Source organism: Melospiza georgiana, chromosome 14 (assembly GCF_028018845.1).
Source record: "Melospiza georgiana isolate bMelGeo1 chromosome 14, bMelGeo1.pri, whole genome shotgun sequence".
In the NCBI taxonomy this organism is placed as follows: Eukaryota; Metazoa; Chordata; class Aves; order Passeriformes; family Passerellidae; genus Melospiza; species Melospiza georgiana.
In genome coordinates, this window is record NC_080443.1 from 9,078,921 (window position 1) to 9,097,644 (window position 18,724).

The 18,724-nt window shown below is 40.2% G+C and overlaps 1 protein-coding gene across 3 annotated transcripts; it reads left to right on the forward strand.

The window, feature by feature from the left end:
* Positions 1-14: 14 nt before the first annotated feature.
* HEATR3 (HEAT repeat containing 3) lies at positions 15-17,782 on the forward strand. 3 transcript variants are annotated; one of them, XM_058033956.1, is made up of 15 exons: positions 15-72; positions 1,720-1,892; positions 3,090-3,177; positions 4,122-4,234; positions 5,946-6,055; positions 6,825-6,965; positions 7,721-8,004; positions 8,266-8,356; positions 11,235-11,392; positions 12,400-12,482; positions 12,733-12,869; positions 15,461-15,549; positions 16,324-16,467; positions 16,570-16,746; positions 17,589-17,782. In XM_058033956.1, the coding sequence occupies exons 2-15, from the start codon at positions 1,846-1,848 to the stop codon at positions 17,706-17,708; spliced, it is 1,782 nt and encodes a 593-aa protein (XP_057889939.1). In that variant the 5' UTR covers positions 15-72; positions 1,720-1,845; the 3' UTR covers positions 17,709-17,782. The 3 variants fall into 3 exon arrangements, with proteins under 3 accessions (XP_057889939.1, XP_057889938.1, XP_057889940.1); XM_058033955.1 differs by lacking the exon at positions 15-72 and adding an exon at positions 310-405; XM_058033957.1 differs by lacking the exons at positions 15-72; positions 1,720-1,892 and having other exon boundaries at positions 3,124-3,177; positions 4,127-4,234.
* The last annotated feature ends 942 nt before the right edge of the window (positions 17,783-18,724 follow it).

The window sequence follows — 18,724 nt, forward strand, 5'->3', positions numbered from 1 at the left end:
TTATAATCTAAGATACTGACACCAGAGAGGAAACCCCTTCCAGGTTTCCATCCTCCAGGCAATCCCGCCTCTGTAAGTGCCCTTAGAGGAAATCGTTTCTATTGATAATGTTCTTGTGTGAGCGCAGTAGGCGCGGCGTGCTCCCTCGGTGCGGGCTGCGGCGGTGCCGGTGTTGGGCCGAGCGCGGATGTCCGGCGGCCGCGGCAGGGCGGGGTGTGCGGAGCGGGGCGGGCGCGGCGCCTGCGCGGGGCCGCACACGTGGGCGCGCCGGCGCCGAGCGCAGCCATGGGCAAGAGCCGGGCGCGGCGGTTCCGCAGGGCGCCCGCAGCCCCCGCCGGCCCCGCGCTGCAGCGCGACGGCGAGCGCGGCCCCGAGGAGGAGGCGGCGGCGGAGCTGCTGGAGAAGGTGCGGGCGGCGGGCGCGGGGAGGGCGTGGCGAGAGCCCCGCTCCGGACTCGGTGAGCGGCGGGGGCTGCGGGGCCGGGTGCGGGGGGCGAGGCCTCGGCTTCCCCCGCGGAGGTGCGGGGCGAGGGCCCGGGCGCGGTCCCGCCCCCGGCGGGAAGGAGCCGAGCGGCCGCACGTGGCCGCGCCTCACTCCGCTCCGCTCCCCTCCCGTCGCTCCCACGGCGTCACGGCCGCGCGGCCCCGGCTCCGCCCGCGCTGCCATCGTGCGCGATGCGGCGGCGGGCCGGGGGACAGCGCCGTGCCCCTCGGCCCTGCGCCGGTGCCAGGCCCTTCTGGCGGGGCTTGCGTTCCGGCTCCCCGGCCGGAGACTCCTACTTGGCCAGAGCCAAGTGTCCAAGCGCCACATGTAAGGTATAAAGGATGGAAAATGATGAGGAAGACTGGGTTTGGTCACTTGACTATGATCACAACCGTAGTCCTGGCTTAAGTATTGCAGGTAAAAACGGATGTAAATCTCCTTCTGCAGGTGTGACTTTAGAATCAGAAGAAAAAATCCGTTTTCCTTTAAGTAATTAAATCCCCTTTGCTCACTTCACCCAACCTAATTCATTGAACAGATCACTGATTGATATTTTTCTGTTTAGAAAAGAGAGAATAAATAATGGCACAGGTGAGGATGAGCTGAGACATCTTTTTCAATAGAGGCAGGATCTGATGTTACCACTCTTCTGTTCTGCTCTTCAGCAGATGTTTATCTGCTAGGTTTTCAACAAACTCCGTGGCCTTCCAGGATATGCACTTCTACTGTGTTATTATTTCGCAATTTGTAATTCCTGTATCTCACCTAAAACTTTGTTATAGGACGCGTCAACATTATCTTGGGGAATGTAGGGAAGACTTGTTTCTTGTTGTTATGCAGATACTTTTAATTTAAAGGCTATAACTTTTTTTTTGTTTTATGTTTCTTCAGCTTTTCTTTATGGTGGCATGTGTTATGTCTGTTATCCTTAATTGATGATATTTTCCCCCCACTTCAGTTTTTAATGCATGGTAATTGAGGTCTCACCAGTGCCAGCTAGTGTCAAATCTGTGTCTGGACTGGCTATCTCGTCAGATACCCAGAGTAGCATTTATCTAGTCATAAAGTTAACACACATAACCCAGGCAAGGATTTATAAGCTTTCATGGAAGGTAAAAGTTCCTGCTTTCACTCAGGAGCAGTAAATGGGAGCCACAGTGCCCCGATCAATCCCCTCACTCAGTAAAACCCTCTGGCTCCCTTTTCCCTCAGTGTGTGTGCTCTGTGTCTCCTCAGCTGCAGCATCCCAGTGCTGAGGTGAGGGAGTATGCCTGTGCCAGCATTTCGCAGCTGCTGCAGCAGGAGCAGGTGATCCCCGCCTTCGTGCAGCGGGACGTGGTGCGCTGCCTGGGGCCGCTGCTCATGGACCCCAGCCTGGCTGTGCGCGAAACGGCTGCGGGCGCTCTCAGGTGAGCACTCACTGCTGCTCAGCTCAATCAGGGATCCTGGCATGGGGGAAAGCTGAGTTCTGCTGGTGACAGCTGTGGGCTGCAGTGCCAGCCTCTCTTGCTTTAATTCGGGTCTGAGGAACTATGCCTACATCAGCTGAGGTCTGTGAGAGAGGGGCTTTTCTTGCTTTGTGAGACTTTTATGTCAGGAGCAGGCTTTATGAAATGTATGGCTGTATGAGGAAATAGAGACTCGAGTGCAGTTTGGATGGCATTTTTTATCATGATGTTTTAGTACAGATAAGGTTTCTAATTCATGAATTGTGATGGTGTTCACAGGGGTCTTAGGATGAGGGATGAGAGGAGGATCTGACTCCATGTTTCAGAGGGCTGATTTATTATTTTATGATATATATTATATTAAAACTATACTAAAAGAATAGAAGAAAGAATTTCATCAGAAGGCCAGCTAAGAATAGAAAAAGAAGGAATGAATAACAAAGGCTTGTGTCTGAGCCATCTGACTGTGATTGGCCATTAATTAGAAACAACCACATGACACCAATCACAGATGCACCTGTTGCATTCCTCAGCAGCAGATAACCATTGTTTGCATTTTGTTCCTGAGGCCTCACAGCTTCTCAGGAGAAGAAATCCTAAGGAAAGGATTTTTCAGAAAATATGTCTGTGACAATGAATAAATGGACATAATGCTTTGTTTTTAACTCCAAAGCTATTCTCTTGTGAGGTAGAAGACTAAAGCTACTGTTTAAGCAAATTGAGTTTAAAACAAAAGGTACCATGTAGGGGGATAGAATATAAGAAAATAAAGGTAGTGCAGAAAGTAATCTTACCCCTAAGGAGTTGCAGCTGGGTCAATTAGCAAAGATTAGGAACAGGCCTGACTTTAACAGGCCACAGCTATAACCAGTGAGAAGAAGAGTGCTATAAAAGAGTGGGGTGGCTGGGTGAGAGGGAGCTGGAGTCAGTGGCTGCTTTGTGAAGAAGAAAGAGTCAGTGCTCTGAGGAGCTGCCCACGAGAAACACCAAGAAGGTATGAAAGTTATATGATAAGGAGACAACAGTATGGAACCCCTGTGATAAGGTGACAGCATACCATAACTTTTAGAGAAGAATATCAAAGGTATGGGGTTTTTGAAGCATTCTTGGAAAGTATTGTATCTCATCCAAAGCATTACTTTTTTTTGTTTTCCCTAGAAATCTGAGTGCTTGTGGAGGATTTGATGTCTGTGATGACATGGTGACAGATGACATCATGACACCCCTGGTTGCACTTCTGAAAGAGGTGTGCTTATTTTTATTTTATTTTAAACCTGGTCTAGCCGCTGAATTGTCCCGTATGCAAACACAATTCTATTTCCGTAGCTGTTAATACAATAAGGTACTTGCAAGATCTTTTGAAAGAATGTTTTGATAGTTTTAGTGATACAAAAGTTATTCCAGAGATTTCTAACCCCTGCCTTCTGGCTCCTGGCCAGCTAACCTGTGTCCATAGTGAGGTTTGCTGCCTAGGGTGATTTTTGAGTGAAAGGTCTGGAGATTTGGGTCTGTAATGTCAGTTAAGACAAGTTTATTCTGTCAGTGAGAATCAAGGTCCTTCATTTATGTTGCAGCATTATTCCAGTGATGTTATTTTGCTGAGCAATTTTGTCTCAATGGATGTAGAGCTGGGTAGTAGTGGAGAATAACATGTACTGAATTTGTATTCTTTGTTTGGTCCAGGTGTTGCACTGCAGTTTGGATATTGCATTGATTTCTCTTACCTGCTGTCTTTGTATGAGCAGCCTTGAGCAATGTCATAATTTTCTGTATGTTTCTTCCCCTTTTTAAAATATGAGTAATAGCATTACTATAGAGCATAGTAAGGTATTAGCTGAGTTAATCTTTGTGGAGAAATAACTGTTGATAGCTCCATACAGACTAATAGCAAGAAACAGTACTTCAGGTTGTAAAATTGCCAATATTTTTTTTTAATTTTTTATAGAAAGTGCTTCTAAGCACTAACTGCAAAGCAGCTACTGTAAGAGTCTTTCTACAAGAGAAAAGTTATCAATGGTTCAAGTTTTCATAAAGAAAGGAAGCTAGTCAGGTGTTGTAATACATGTAAGCTAGTCAGGTAATAAACACTGCATGAGAGGATCTCTCCACTCAGTGCTGATAACACTTTAAAGTTTTGCCTCTCTTTGTGGCTGATTATTTCCCAACCCTGCTTCTTTTGTTTGGTTGTAGTGCAGCACTGGACTGGATGCTAACCAGCTCTGTCCAAAGAAATGCAGAGGAGTGAACAAAAATTATATTGAAGACATAGCCAATGAGGCTATTAATTTACTGTGGAATATATGGTAAGTACTGTGTAAACAATTAAATTGTTCCTGAAAATGAGTGTGGTAATTGAGGCAGAAAAGAAATGGTTGTCCTGGCATGGGAAGATGCATTCATTTGCTGATTCTGATTGTGTTTCTCCTACCTTGCTTTAATAATGATGAGCCCTCATCCCATGTGAAACAGAAGTTTATCTTCCAGTATAGATTACTTGTTTTAAGTGAAGGATTCCAGAAACTGGTAAATAGTTTTAGATGAGTAACAAATTCTTTTTCTACTGGTTCTTCATCCTGAGTTCTGATCCAGTTTTCTAAACATGTTCTGTCATGGTCTGCTGTGTGGATTGTGGCTTCTTGCAGGTATTTCCCGTAGATCTGTATCACGATACAAGAAACAGAGAAAATGAAATTCTAATCAGTGGATCAGTGCTCTAGGAATATGAGGAGTTTTTATACTACTTCCTTCCTCTGCAGATCATCCCCAAAAATTAATATTAACTGTTTGGGGCAACTATCCCTTAGTTACTGAGACACTGATAAAAATGTACTTCTTATGTGAGAAAATGTAAGTGGTTCAATTAGTAGTTTACATTGGAAACACTCGGTGAAGGAAGAGAAATGGCAATGCTATTAATACAGAAATTACTGTAAACATTGAAGTGATACAAATCTGTTCCAAAACAAAGTTCTCCTTGAACTTAGTGTTGTTTCTCTTTATTTTTTTCTCACATTGTACACTTTGCATAGAGGATTTTGTTTAGCACTGTACAGTGCCACAGTGGAACTGCCTCTGTGCCTGTTTGTGTGATGTGGCTGCTGGCTTGAGGCCTTATTTCTAAACTGGGATATTTATTTTTTAGGGATTGGAATCTAGAACAGTAGATAAACTCCTTGTTCAGCATCTTGCACAGAATACATGACCCTTTGTAACTGTCTCAGCAATGTTGTGTGTTCATATTCATTTTTGCTTTTTAGTCAGTGCTTGAGAACAGGAAGTATGATTATTAAGTGTGATGTAAATCACTTCTGTAGTTTGAACTTTGTGGTAATGAATGTGAACTGCTTGTTTCGTTGCTAAGTTTGATTCTGATAAAATTAGGGCTGGCATAGATGCTGAGACATAATATTTTCAAAATGAAAGTTTTGAAGACCCTTGTAGCTAGTTAGCTCCTGTGCTTTTTTTAGTTTGAATTACTCTTATATCAACATATAAGTTTAAAACAGAGAGTAGCTGTGAGTACTTGAAGAAACACAAATGCTGCTGTTGGATAATGAAAGTAACTGCATTTCTGAATGGTAAGAGCAGTCATTTTTGGAGTGAGGGGGTACTGATTGAGAGGCAGCAGCCTGCTCTGCTGGCAGTGGGTTTTTGGGTGAAGTCTCCTGTGGCTGCAGGAAGCCCTGGGCTGGCTGGCAGCCCGCATCTCTGAACTGCCTTGCTCACTCCAGCAGGAGCTGTAGTGAGGCTCCCAGATAAACTCCAAACACTGTGAGGAAGCAGCTGGCACAAGCCAGCTTTCCTCAAAAGTGCCCAGGATTTTGCAGCTTCTCTTTCAGCATCTCGTGCCGAATTAATCATAACCTCAGTAATGAAGGATAGCTCTTTGACTAATGCATAATTCTTAGGTAGCTTTTAAAAACGTGAGTAATAACAAGTATGGGGTGCTTAAGATGTTGCTACAGTACTTTTTTTTCCTAGAAAAATGTTTGACTGATCTTTTCCATACATTAGTGAATGCAACAATACTGCTCTATACATATTCAATAAAGAAGGATGTCTGGAGGCTGTCTTACATTACATGAAGAAATTTGCCACGAATGTGGATCTGGCTATTTCAGTAGGTAAGTGGTAAAAAGAGAAGATAAGGCTTTAAAGATACCTTTTTTTAAAATTATATGAATGTAACACTGATATTACATTCAATGCATAATGGACCTGCTTTAGCATTGCTGAAGTTTGCAGTGAGTGTAAGACTGTACATTAATTTTTGAACAGCACGTAAAAAGAAGTTGACGTCTGGTATGCTTATTTTCAGTCCAAAAGAGAATGGCTTATTGGTGGTTACATGGGAAGAAAAATTTTGTGGGAAGAGGACTTTAAAGGCAGGCTGTGTTTTTTCATTCTGTGTTCGTGTTTTGGTAATGGAGGGTTTAATTTGTTGAGCAGAGGAGATAGTCCTTCTAAAAAAACCCCAAACAATTCCAATCACTTTCAGTCTGGTTTTATCAGTCTTATTGTTATTACAGTTTCATAATGGTCATGCAGGTATGTGTGCTTCCAACATTTTTTTATGTTGTCCATTGTCAGTATATAATGGATAAATTTAATTTTGAGTAGCTGAAATTGATATAACCAATTCTATGGCTGATGTGGTATCATCCTCACCTGTTTTATGTATGGGTTTGCCACAGAATGTCTTTTAATCCAAAATACAGCTTGTGAAGCACAGTGTCAGGCCATTACAACATGATGCTGCATGAAATTTTTTTCCTGTGTCAGCATTTCATTACTCCAGCTTTCAGGAGGATAGTGCTTTCTCATTAGCAGAGCAAAAGCTACAACTATACAACTGGGTTTGTTAATTATGTTTGCTCTTGTTGTTTGCTGCAGCAAACTGCTTGCAGGCAGTGACAGAAGATAATCCAGATCTTCTTTCTTCATTTAATGCTTCTGCACAGCAAATACTGGAAGCAGTGATGTTGAGTCCAGAGAGCACCATGAAGCACATCCTTCTGAGAACACTGATAGCAGGTACAGTGCTCAGGGGGCTTCATTGCTTTGAGGTGGGGAGCCTGGCAGGTAAAGGAGGCTGGGAAGGACAGAAGGCTTAGTCTTCTCTGCTGTGGTCTGCACGTGTCATTGTCAAGGTGCACAATCAAGATGGTTTGTGAGGTTATAGCTGCCTTTTGGAACTGCAAGTAGGTAATTGCAACTAGTTTTAAAATTGGCTTGAGTGCTTGATTCTGAATTCAGCCCCTGCTCAATGTGATTGCCTACTTTAACTGCTCATTTAGTTTTTAACCGTTAAATGAGTCAATAATAAGTGGTACAGGAGTTGTTTTGATCTTACTAGCTGTAAATTTCTTTTTACCTCAAGTTCTCTACCTTGAATTATTCTTGTTACCTCAAATGGTAACCAGGGTGATTTTTGATACTGGAGTGTTAAAAATTAATTTTGAGACTTCGTAGAACATGATTCTTGCATGTGGATTTGTTATCTCGGGTACAGAGTGACACCGAGGTCACTCCACATAAATATTCTGTAAATATTTACATGCTGAAATTTACTTGAGCTTAAGATGTGGGCATAACAGTTATTACAGATAAGTATATTAATTGTACAAAAAAAAAAAAAGAAATCTGTAGAGAAAAGACTTTAATATTTATAGTAAATATAAGCACTGAGTGTTTTAAGTAGTGGAGGCTGTGTCCTTACAAAATGGCTATTACAGAGCTGGGAATTGAGCACTTTAATAATTGATATGATTTGGTTACCTCATATTTAGGCACTATCTGGAATATAAAGGATACCATTCCACCAGGCAGCCTGGGAAGCACAGTTAATGCAATCCTGAAGATATTTTCAGAATCATTGGCAATAGATGCTGGTGAAACAATTATTCGTATGAATGAAGCTGAGAAAAACAGGTTAAAACTTGCTGTGGAACCAGAAACTGAGGAAAACATGAGTGATACTACAGAAAACTGTGTTTTGAGTGAAGATGATAACATGGAAGAAATACCAAAAGGAAAATTCAGAACAGAAAATGATGTTTCTGATTTACTTCCAGTAAGTGTGGCTGGCTGGCTTTTGGACAGCTTTAGTGCAAGTGGCATTCCTTGAGAATTAAATTTGCTCTGGAACATCCAATAGAAAGATGGTAGATAACACTGCTTGGATTTGTGTTTTGGGGGTTTTTTCAAGTTTGGGTGTAGACTGAGAAGAGGAGATGGCTGGGACTGTATTTTTAACTGACAGCTTGGATATTTTAAATGGCACTTAAATGTTGTTTTCCAAAATCAAATTTGGTTCATGTTTTTAATTTTTTAGTCTGATAAGTGGGAACTGAAGGAGGTGACAGCTTTACTGACGGCTCAGCAGACTGCTCTGGAGATCATTGTTAATATGTGCTGCAGTGAAGGTTTGTAGGAGTCTCGTTCATTGCAACTGTTGTGGTGTGTTTTGTTTCTGAGTAGGTCACGTTTAGGTTGCTGTTTGCTCATCTGGGTTTTCAAGGGCAAATGCCCATGGGCATATTGTCCCTGATACCCTCATCTGGTGGCAAAGTAAGTTTTAATTTCTATTACTAATTTATTGTTTTTTCTTCATTTAAGTGATTTATGTTGCTTAATTTTTTTGTGTGATCCTGCATGTGCAAACATTTAAGAACAAACAAAAAAACACTCATGCCAGAGAGATATTTCCTAAAGTGTTGCAGCAAAATCTTTGGTCAGTTAGAGTGAGGTCTGACTTCTGATGCAAGATGTGTGTGAATCTGATTGCAGGATGGGGGCATCAAATTTTTTAAAGCAGATAAGTCATACAGCTTTGATTTAGTTTTGATACTACAGGTGTTGCAAAATTAGGAGTAGGGACAGCTTTTTTATGCAACTCTGGCAACAATGTAGATCTTGGCTTCCAGAGTCCTGCCTTTATGAGCCTGAGGAGGAGGAGAAAGAGGCTGTGATTTGGAGGGGAGTAGGCTATTGATATTCTGTATCTTTTATGAACTCTGAAATTCTGTTTTGATAGCTTTTCTTCTAATCTTCAGGAAAACAAATGAGAGATTATTAAATTCTATTTCATGAAGCCAACAAACAAACGAAACTAATCCCCTAAACCCTCCAAAACCTGAAAACTTTGCCTGTTATTGTAGTTTTAGCCTGATGCAGGAGTAATTGTGTAGAAAGTAACTGAGTAAAATGTTCAGGTTCTTATAAAATCCACAGTAATACTCAGTTATTCCCAGTGGTAACTTTTTTTTTCCTCTTACAACACAAGGAAATTCTGCACCTAGTATATGAAGCTCCTTTCATAACTGCATTTCTCATCTAATGAGCTGTAATTCATAAGCTTTCCCATTTAATTGGAAAATCTCTTGTGGATAAGCTGCATATTCTGCCATTCACTCAGTGTAATGTAAGATTGATTGTGTTGTATTTTGCTACAGTACTTTACCCATTCGTGGGCAGACAGTCTCTAGAAATTAGGATGAATCCAGAGGCAGCTGTTCATTTAATTTTCAAATTATTTGAGGACTAAAATAGCTGTAGCCATTATGCTGAGTTCATTAAAACACTCAGCTTGCAACAGGACTGAGAGAAGTAACCAGGCTGGTGAGGGATGTGCTGTACTGAGCACTGGGCAGTGCTTGGAGGGAGCAGGGAGCTCCCCTTTGATGGGCACCTGGGCAAGAAGCCAAGAGGCTCCTGCACTGCTGTGCAGTCTGTAATTCTTGGGTCACCAGTAAGATGGGATTGCTGCTGGAAATGCCTCTGTGTTTCTCAGAACATTAGAAGAAACCTGGCCAGAGTTCTAGATCCCAGTTCCTGCTCTGCCCTGGTCACTTGCTGTCGACTTATGACAACTTCTGTCTTTGTTATTGCTGAATTGCATTGTCAGGTTGTATTGTTATCAGTTAGTCTTCAAGAGATGTGTTTTGCTTTCTTTGTTTTTTAAAGGTGCAAAAGTAATTTTTTAGAAGAGGTAAGAGACTGAAAGCAGGATATCTTGCTTTGTTTTCATGCTTTAGGCTATTAACACCAGCAAGTTATGGCTGTAGAATTAATTGGATATTACCATAAGATGCCTGTGTGGTCAAGTTGCTACACCTTGACATCTTTACATCTCATAAACAATAACCATCACCTTCAAATAAATTCTTTAATTTGCACACTACAAGTGAAATGCATTCATTTGGATCTTTCTTGCTGTATTTTTAGTGAATTTACCTTTTGCCACAGAAGTGCATGTCTGTTTCTGTAGTTGCTACAGGACCTACATCTCATAAGAATCTGTGTTGTCAAACAGAATTACTCAGGAGTCAATATGATGGTGTAGTTTTTTTTGTCACAATAGTTAAATATCCTGACCTATATACACAGAGCTTTCATCTGTTGGAAAGGAGGATCAGTCCAACCTGTAGACTTAGGACTTGGGTACACACTAGTTAAAATGTAACCAAATTTAAAGAAACTTCAACTAAATGTGAACTCTGTGGAGGTAGACAGACGAGTTCAAATATAAATGAGGGTGATTTTAGTTTGTGCTTGTCAGCCAAAGTCCCCCTTCAGCTGTGGACAGATTATTCACACAGCAGCCTGTTGGTAATAGAACTTCTACTCCTCTCACCATACCTGCCCTTAAAGATCTGCTGGTAGAATAAGTCATGTAAGTAGCCCAGTTCAGGTTTAAGATTATAAACCTAGTTTAATTTATGTGAAATGTGTTGCTTGAAATGACTATCAGAGATTATTTGGCTTTCTTTGCTGCCATCATTTTGTTTCAACTGACCTTGCTGTGGAGACAGTAACATCTTCATCTAGCCCAGTTACTGCCCAGGCAGAGGACATCTGTCTGTGGCTTCAGTATTGCCAGAGGAAACAATTGCGTTCAACTGACTGCAATTAGTAAACAAGTTAAGTTAAACTGGTGTATTTGCATGCTTGAATTAACCTCAGAAAATGAAGTGGTGCAATCCAAGTTAAAATCTTAATGAAATGTTTCTTCTGTACCTTTTTTTGATATTTTTAAACAACACATTGTTAATATCAGTGATTAACATGCCCACATGTGAAGAACTTCTCTCATAAGAATATTTTTCTCAATGAGTGTAAAATATTTTTAATAAGATATTTAGAACTGTCGCTTAATGGTGCTTGGTTTGTGAGGAGTTTGTTAGAGCCCAAGAACTTAAAGACTCCTAAACCAAGAAGTTTGGAGGAGCCAGTTTCAGTTGGGAAATGAGATACCTGTTGCATGAGGGCTGTTACATTTACAAATCTGTTTTGTGTTCTCAGATCCCTCTGATGATGAGTGGGAAGAACTCTCCAGCAGTGATGAGAGTGACTTGTTCATGGAAAACTCATACAATGAGGGGAGTGGGCTGCTGCTGTCACCCCTGTGCCTCTCTGATGAAGTTAACTCAGCATTTCTGAACAACCTCATTCCAAAGAAGGTATTGTCTTCTGTATTATTCCCAGCACATGTTACAGTCTTGCCCTTGTTTCTGCTTTGTATCCCAGGTTAGGCAAAAAAATTACTCCAATCCACCTGGAGAAGGGAGTATTTTTTTAAGTGAGTTTGGCCTCACTTTTTTGGCCTAGAGATGGTGCATCGTTGCATGACCTAAATAATTTACTCATGTAAGTCAGAATAGAAGGGTCATGTGTTTCAGAAATCTGGTAGGTCTTTTTAAAATTTTTCCCCCCAAAATACAAAGATTGTTATTCCTTGATTTGGACATGAAAAAGATTACCCACAGAAAGAAAAGAAACTTGGCTGAAGCATGACAGCCAGATTTCTGTATTAGCTAAATGAGGTGGAAGTAACATTAATGAATGGCAACAGTCAGCACTGAAAAAGTGCAAGTTCCTCTCCCCCTGTTTTATACAAAGTGTCTGAAATACAGTACTTGGCACTGACTGGAAATCAGATGTTTTTGTTTCAGAGTTGTTTTGCTCATTTTTATTTGAGGTTGTAAAGGTGAAGTTTGTTATTTGAATCAGTCACTGTGTTAGCTCAGCAGCATTGTAGAATTCTGAGCTAAGACATCAAGGTGTGAGATGAAAACTTTGAAGGGTTTTTGTACTTAATAGCCAGAATTTCATGGCAAGGCCTTCCAGAATTGCAGCTATCTGAAAATCCTATAGCAGAATCTATAAGAAGAAAGAGCTAAAGAAGAAAGAAAAACAGAGACCTAGAAAATCACCTGTTGTTAGTACAGTTCAACACTTTAAATACTCTATGCAAAACTCAGTGTATAATTGCACCATTTAAGTGATAGAGGAAAATTCTGGCATTTTTAGAAGCAAGGTATTTGCTATCTGGAAAACTTTGAAATATGTAGTTAGAAGTATCTATTTGACATTAAGCTAAAATTTCAGTCTTCCCCCTGAACACACTATAAAAAAAGAAAATGAAAAAAGGGCTTTATTGCTAAACCTTTCTTTTTCCCCTCCTCAGATTCTTGAAAAAACTGCTTTTCCGAACAGTGTTGCTGTAGACATCTGTATGCACAATCCATCTTGGAAACCATTAATTAAAAAGTAGGCATTTCATTGTCTCTCTTACTATCTTTCATGTAATTCAGTTGTTTTAGAACGCTTAGAAGGATTGCCCATCTTTGGGCTGCTCTTGAGATCTGGAAACTGGTAGATCTGATAGATGATTTTCAATAAAGAGATACAAATGTTTTTGTGAACTGCATACTGCATCGCAGCCTTATTAAATTCAAGATTCCTCTTTATATAGGTGTGTTCAAAAATACCTGCTCAGTGTGTTTTTTGTTTGTTTCAGACTGAATGCAGTGCAGTGTAGAGCTTTAACGTGTCTTCAGAGCATTTTGTTGGTGTCAGATGTGGATTGTCTTGGGGGAGCTTCAGCACTTCAGTCCCTTGCACAGCATCTCTCACAGCTCATCTTTTCTAAAACAGGTAAGATGTTTGGTAAAGGGGAATTGCTGATCCCCCTTGCTGATCGTCTAGATATAAGGTAGCCATGTTCCCATGCTATATTTATTACTAACTTTATCCCTCTAGTCCTGCAAGATAAGGATACTGAATGTTGGCAATGTCCTGACAGGACAGCGTATCCTGTTGGGATGTGTTTATCCAAACTGCACCCTGAGCAGGTCTGCTTGTAGTGCAAGAACCTGCTTCATGTTTGGGTCTGCACAGAAAGTCTCTGAGTGGATTAACACTGCCTTGTTGACCAGAACTGTTTGCTGGATCATATTTGTGGTAATAACAGTTTTTCAGCCATCAGAAAAGCATGGAGAAGATGGGACATTTTCTTTTTAAATGCCCTAACTAGCCTGAGGAGATGTGAAAACAATACATGTCTAGCACAGTCTTTCACATCATTTTTTCCTAGTAATCTTAACAAATTATGGCAAAAGCAATTGATGCAAAAATCTCAAGAATGTCCATGCTTATTACAGCAGAAAAGAGAGCAGCCACCTTGTCCCCAGGACACGCTTTATGCTTATGATGGCTTAGCTTTATTGGAATTATATTTGTAGTAAGAAAGTGTGCGAAGTTTTTACAACTAAGTGTTAAAGCTGCTCATCTCCCTGTTCTGCTTGTGAATTCAATTTCAACAGAGAAGGTAATAAATGTAATTCTTCTAAAAATACTATTTCTATCTATCTATATATATATATATATAAAATATCTGTATTTAGACAGTGGAGTGGGCTTCTCAGGGAGGCTGTGGAGTCACCATCCCTGGAGATGTTTAAGGACAGACTGGACGTGGCACTCACTACCAGGTTCTGGTCAGTCACAGGCTGGACTGATCTCAGGGCTTTCCCAGCCTCACAGATTCTGTGATACTTCCTGATGCATACTAGAATGTCTTCACTGTGATTCCTCCAGAGTGCATTATTTCATAGACATGCTGTGGAGGTCTCCCCATACACCTGCTGGTGGTACAGTGTTACTGCATCGTGTCTACAGCAGGCAGCATTTCCAGCTGCTTTCTGGGATCATGAACATGACAGCAGCATCATTTCCATAATTATTTCCATAATCCTGTTAGATGATTTATGCTATGATCTCTCTGTTACTGACATGAGAGAAGCTGAACCAAGATTAGGGGGAAAAAAAGGTTTAAGAAAAGCCCACCTGTTTCCAAACTGAGGATGTGGGTCCCTGACAGGCTGTGTTCTTCAGACTATTCTGATAATCTTTGTTTTAAGGTCAGTGGTGATGGGTTTCCAAAAAATAAGAGAGATTCTTAGAGCCTGGAAAAGCTGCCAATTCTCCAGACTGTCAGAAAACATTTTCCCTAAGACAGTTCTGTTGAAGTCTGGCATATGTGTGGCTTTATCATTTCTCATCTCTTAGAAGCTCAAGAAATTTAGTTTCCTTCCCTTCCTTCAAGTGTCTATTTGTAGCCATAGACGTAGCTTATGTAGTGTTCTGCTGTGGTGTATAAAATGACACTGCATTAGTGCTTGAAAATGCATCTGCCTGTAAAACACATTTTTTTCTCAATGTTTTTAAAGACATGTGATGAGTCTATGGGAATATTATTACTGAGTGCATTGTGTGGAACACTAAATGCAGAAATGAAAATATCTATGAAAACATATCCAAGGAAGTTCACATAAAATATGTCTCATGCTTGAAGAGAGGACTTCCAAATTTTGGGTCTATATGTTATGCTTTGTTATAGAAAGCTCTCAGATTAAGCTGGAGAAGTTGCTATCTGAAGACAGCTAAGGATGCTAAAATTAATTAATTGGCATAGGCCCAGTTTTTCATGTTTAAATGCTGTGTAATGAAAACTGCCAGATAGAGCTGATAACATACCAACATGTGGTTAGAAGGAATTCTGTGGTTTACAGAGTGAAAGAGAGGCATAAAGATCTGCTTGGTTACATGAGCAGGGAGGAGTGTACATAAATCAGGAAGTTCTGCATCTGGAGTGGTCCAGAAAATAAACCCATTAGAGGAAAATGAAAAGCCTCAAGAAATGCAGAACACAGATTGGAGGTGATGGCTGCTACTGATGAGTTTGTAGTTAAACAAGAATAATGCAGTGTTTGAGTCATACATTCCTGGAATGTTATTAAACCACCGGAAAACATGCTCTTTATATGAATTGGAAAGAGTCCAGCACTCTCTCTGGGTGTCTGAAAAGCTTGCTTAAGAAGGCAGAAGAAAGGAGGTGAAGTCTGCAGTCAGCTCCTGCAGTTTCCTCAGTTCCTGTATGTTCCTCCATGTGATAGCAGTTTTCAGCTGCTGTTCTGGTGAAGTGGCTGGCACTGTCCCTTAGGTGACACAGTGTCTCAACCAGGGATGTGCCTGGAAAGGAGGCCCAGCTGTCTTCCAGCCTCAATGCTGAATTCAAACAAATCACTATGGTTACAACCTACAGAGACCAGTCTCTGAAAATCTAGCTTTTCCTGTTGTGGTAGTACCTGGAGGAACAATTAGGGATTAAGGAATTTGTATTTCTTTGCCTCCTGTGTCCCTCATATTACTGTTTAACTTCTGCTCTGGGTTCTATTCTTTGACAGAACTCCCTACAGACACAGAATTCCTGGAAGCTGTAACCAGTGCTTTGAGGGCTCTCCTACAAACAATGGCATCAAAGAACATCTCCCAGGTAAAAGCTTTCAAACTCAAATGCTCTGGTAGGTTCAAATTCCTGTGAGATTATACTGGAAAGTTTTTGAAACAAAGCAATATAATTTTAGTTCAAAATTTCAGCAGTTGTGAACACTGGAAGAGCAGATTAGTAACATTAACTGTGTTTTTCATGGACCTTATGGGAATATTTTTTTATATATCTCCTCCTCAACGTGTAAACAGATGAAAGATATTTCAAAATCAGACTAGCAATAAGCCACAGATATCTTTAGAAGATAGTTATAATGACAAATATTCAGAAATTTAGCACCTAGAAATGTGGCTTCTTTATTTCCCGATGTCACCTAGCTGGTGGTCCTTGAATCTCGGTTGGATATGAATTAGTGAGTTGAATACAGGAATGAAGCATAATGATTTATTATACAAGACACAGTACTAGATAGTCTGCTAGTCCTTCCTGGCCTTAAACTGAAAACTGAGCTTTTATGCTGTAAGTTGCAATGAGTTTGAAGCAGCTATTGAGCTAGGTAAATTTGTGAGAATCTCAAAAACCTTTCCTTCAACTTCATCTCAGCCTTGGATATGTTCTGGAGGAACCAAGTTGAAAGGGAATTGAAATTTCTTGGTAATTGCATTTTCAGAGTTCTTCAAGTTTTCATAATCTAGGACTCTGTGAAGAATTTGCCTGTGTTCTGTAAAAGTACAGTGTCTAAATGTCATATTTCAAAATTTCCATGAAAATGTAACTGTGTGTGTCTTCCTTCTTTACCTCCTTTCCCCTGCTGACCAGTGCATGACTCCTGAGCAGCTGTTGGCTTTGTGTGAGGCTGGTATTCAAAGCAGCAATGCCAGTGTTAGAGTGAACGTGGTGAGCATCCTTGGAATTTCTGGCAGTGTCCTGGCAAAAGGACAAGATACAGCTGAAACACTGAAGGTGAAAAAGCAAACTTTGCATTGCAGGCTTAAAAGAATTTTGATGTTTCTTTCAATTTTCTTTATCATTGCTGGAAAAATCAATTCTTCTTTCTTATTACAGATGATTGGAAAATTTCTTCTTGAGGTTGCTATGAAGGAATCTTCTCTTGTGGTAGCAGGGGAAGCCTTGGATGCACTTTTTGATGTATTTGCAGATGGTGAAGAAGCAGAAAGGGCAGCGTTACAGATCAAGTTGCTTTCAACACTGAAGGAATTTCAGCCAGTGTTCAGAATGAGGGTAGGCATCAAGGGCAGCCTGCTCAGGGTCTCAGCACACAATGTGGGTAGAAGGTTGAATTTTGGGCTCCTATAAGATGACAGAAAAAAAGAGTTTAATTTTCTGATACTCGACTTTAGAAAAAAGCAAATACCTTAAAATTCATGGATGTGTCAAGGTAACAGTGCAGCACCTGCATTGCAACATCTGAATTACCCCATCAGTATTACTGATGTCCAAATCACTGTATTATTCTGAAACAGTTGTACAAAAATCCTGCAGATGTCTCTGGAGGTGGAAGAAAAGTCCATTCTGAAGTTACATTGAGATCTTTGGTTTTTAACTTGCAATAGCAGTTGGATGTTTTTGTTCCATTCTTGGTTAATTAAAACAGTTAATTTATCCTGTATTTTCAAGAATAACAAGGCTGGCATTCTAAACTGATTTTAGATACATCTTAGACTTAAACAGAGACTGACCTTCCACACATTGTTTCTTTGGTCAGATGCAACCTGAGGAGTGACTTCCATAGTCCAAAAGCTAAGCACTGTACACACAAAGTACATACCTGATGGTGCTTCAGGTGTTGGGTTAAATGTGCAAGCTTTTCCATATAAAAAGCCACAGAAAAGAAGTGTATGTCTCAGATTTTTGGATGAAACAATGTGCCATTAGTCTAGCTTTAGGCAGCAGTGCATTATAGTAGATTGACTTGCAGAAATAATTGCTGAGCTCCACATGTGTACACAGGAACACCTTGGAGTTCTCACAGAACACCTGTGCACAGAATTACAGTAAACTTGAGGTGATCTGATGGGAGAAACTCCTCCATCAGTAAACCATGTGTTCTTTTGATTTTACAGATACGAAAAGAAGGCAAAGGACAATATAGTACTGATCAGCTGTGTGTTCTTGACAATGTGAAGATGAATTTGAGAAGATTCATTGCATATCAGGAGACACTAGGGAAAACCCCAACTTGAAACACCGAGGAACTTTTAAGGTTTTCCTTATTGAGTAATGTTTTAAAAAAATATAACTGTTTTGAACTTCCAAACTTTACTGAGCAGAGCAGTTTTGCTTTAATGTTAATGCTACATTTTATAACATTCAGTATTTTTATACTTTTGGGTTGATGCAATATGAAAGGCATATCAGCATAAAAGACCTTGTAGCATACCCTGAGGTTGTTGGAGTGGTAAGAAGGTGCTCTTCAGGTCCTGAGGTCTGTACATAGCACCACTGTCATTGCCTGGATATCTTCATTTACCCTGGCAGAAGACAACGCTTGTGTGAAAAAGTAATTCTGAAAATATTCTCAGTCATGTGACAGATTGGAAAAGAATCAAAAAGTAAAAGCTCAAGGTCTGTTTCAGGGAATGGAGCAGTGGGAGAATGTTCATATTTGCAATTTGCTCTTACCTGTTCCTAGAATTGCACAGGCACTTATGGCAGACATCCCAAAAGAAGTGTGTGACAAATGTGGAGATCCCAGTCAGCATTTGGATCTGTTATTTCATGAGGTTAATCAGGAGAAAATTTTCAGATTCATTTATGATAAACTCAGTATGATAGCTTTCTGCTGTGAAAATCAGTGTAAGCAGATCATACACTTAGACACAGCACCCTGTCTTTATTTTGATTGGTACTTCTGAAAATCAAGTCTCCTATTTCACAGTCTTCCTTTTAATTTTACATCAGTACAAGTTTGAATTCTGGGAAGTAGTAAACCTTACAGAGAGTATTTTTTATATTGAAGTATTACCTGAAGTAAATTTATATTTGCTTAAAATACCTTTTGCAAATATTTGTGATAGAGATTTTTAAGCTGTAAAATATAGAAAATATTTTTAAAAAATATCATTGCTTCAGGCAAATTGTATGATATTTTCCATATATCAAAAGGTTTGATTTTGTTTCTGTGAATGAGGTGTCCTCATACACATTTTTCAAGAAAAAAACCTCAGAACTAAACACAAAAGCATCTTGTTTTGCTGGT

Bases quoted from the DNA above. Each gene is read 5' to 3' on its own strand.
- HEATR3 (XM_058033956.1), top strand. From the start codon at position 1,846: ATGGACCCCAGCCTGGCTGTGCGCGAAACGGCTGCGGGCGCTCTCAG. The intron at 6,056-6,824 runs GTAAGTGGTAAA...TGTTTGCTGCAG, and splicing joins GGATCTGGCTATTTCAGTAG to CAAACTGCTTGCAGGCAGTG. The intron at 16,468-16,569 runs GTGAAAAAGCAA...TTCTTATTACAG, and splicing joins ATACAGCTGAAACACTGAAG to ATGATTGGAAAATTTCTTCT.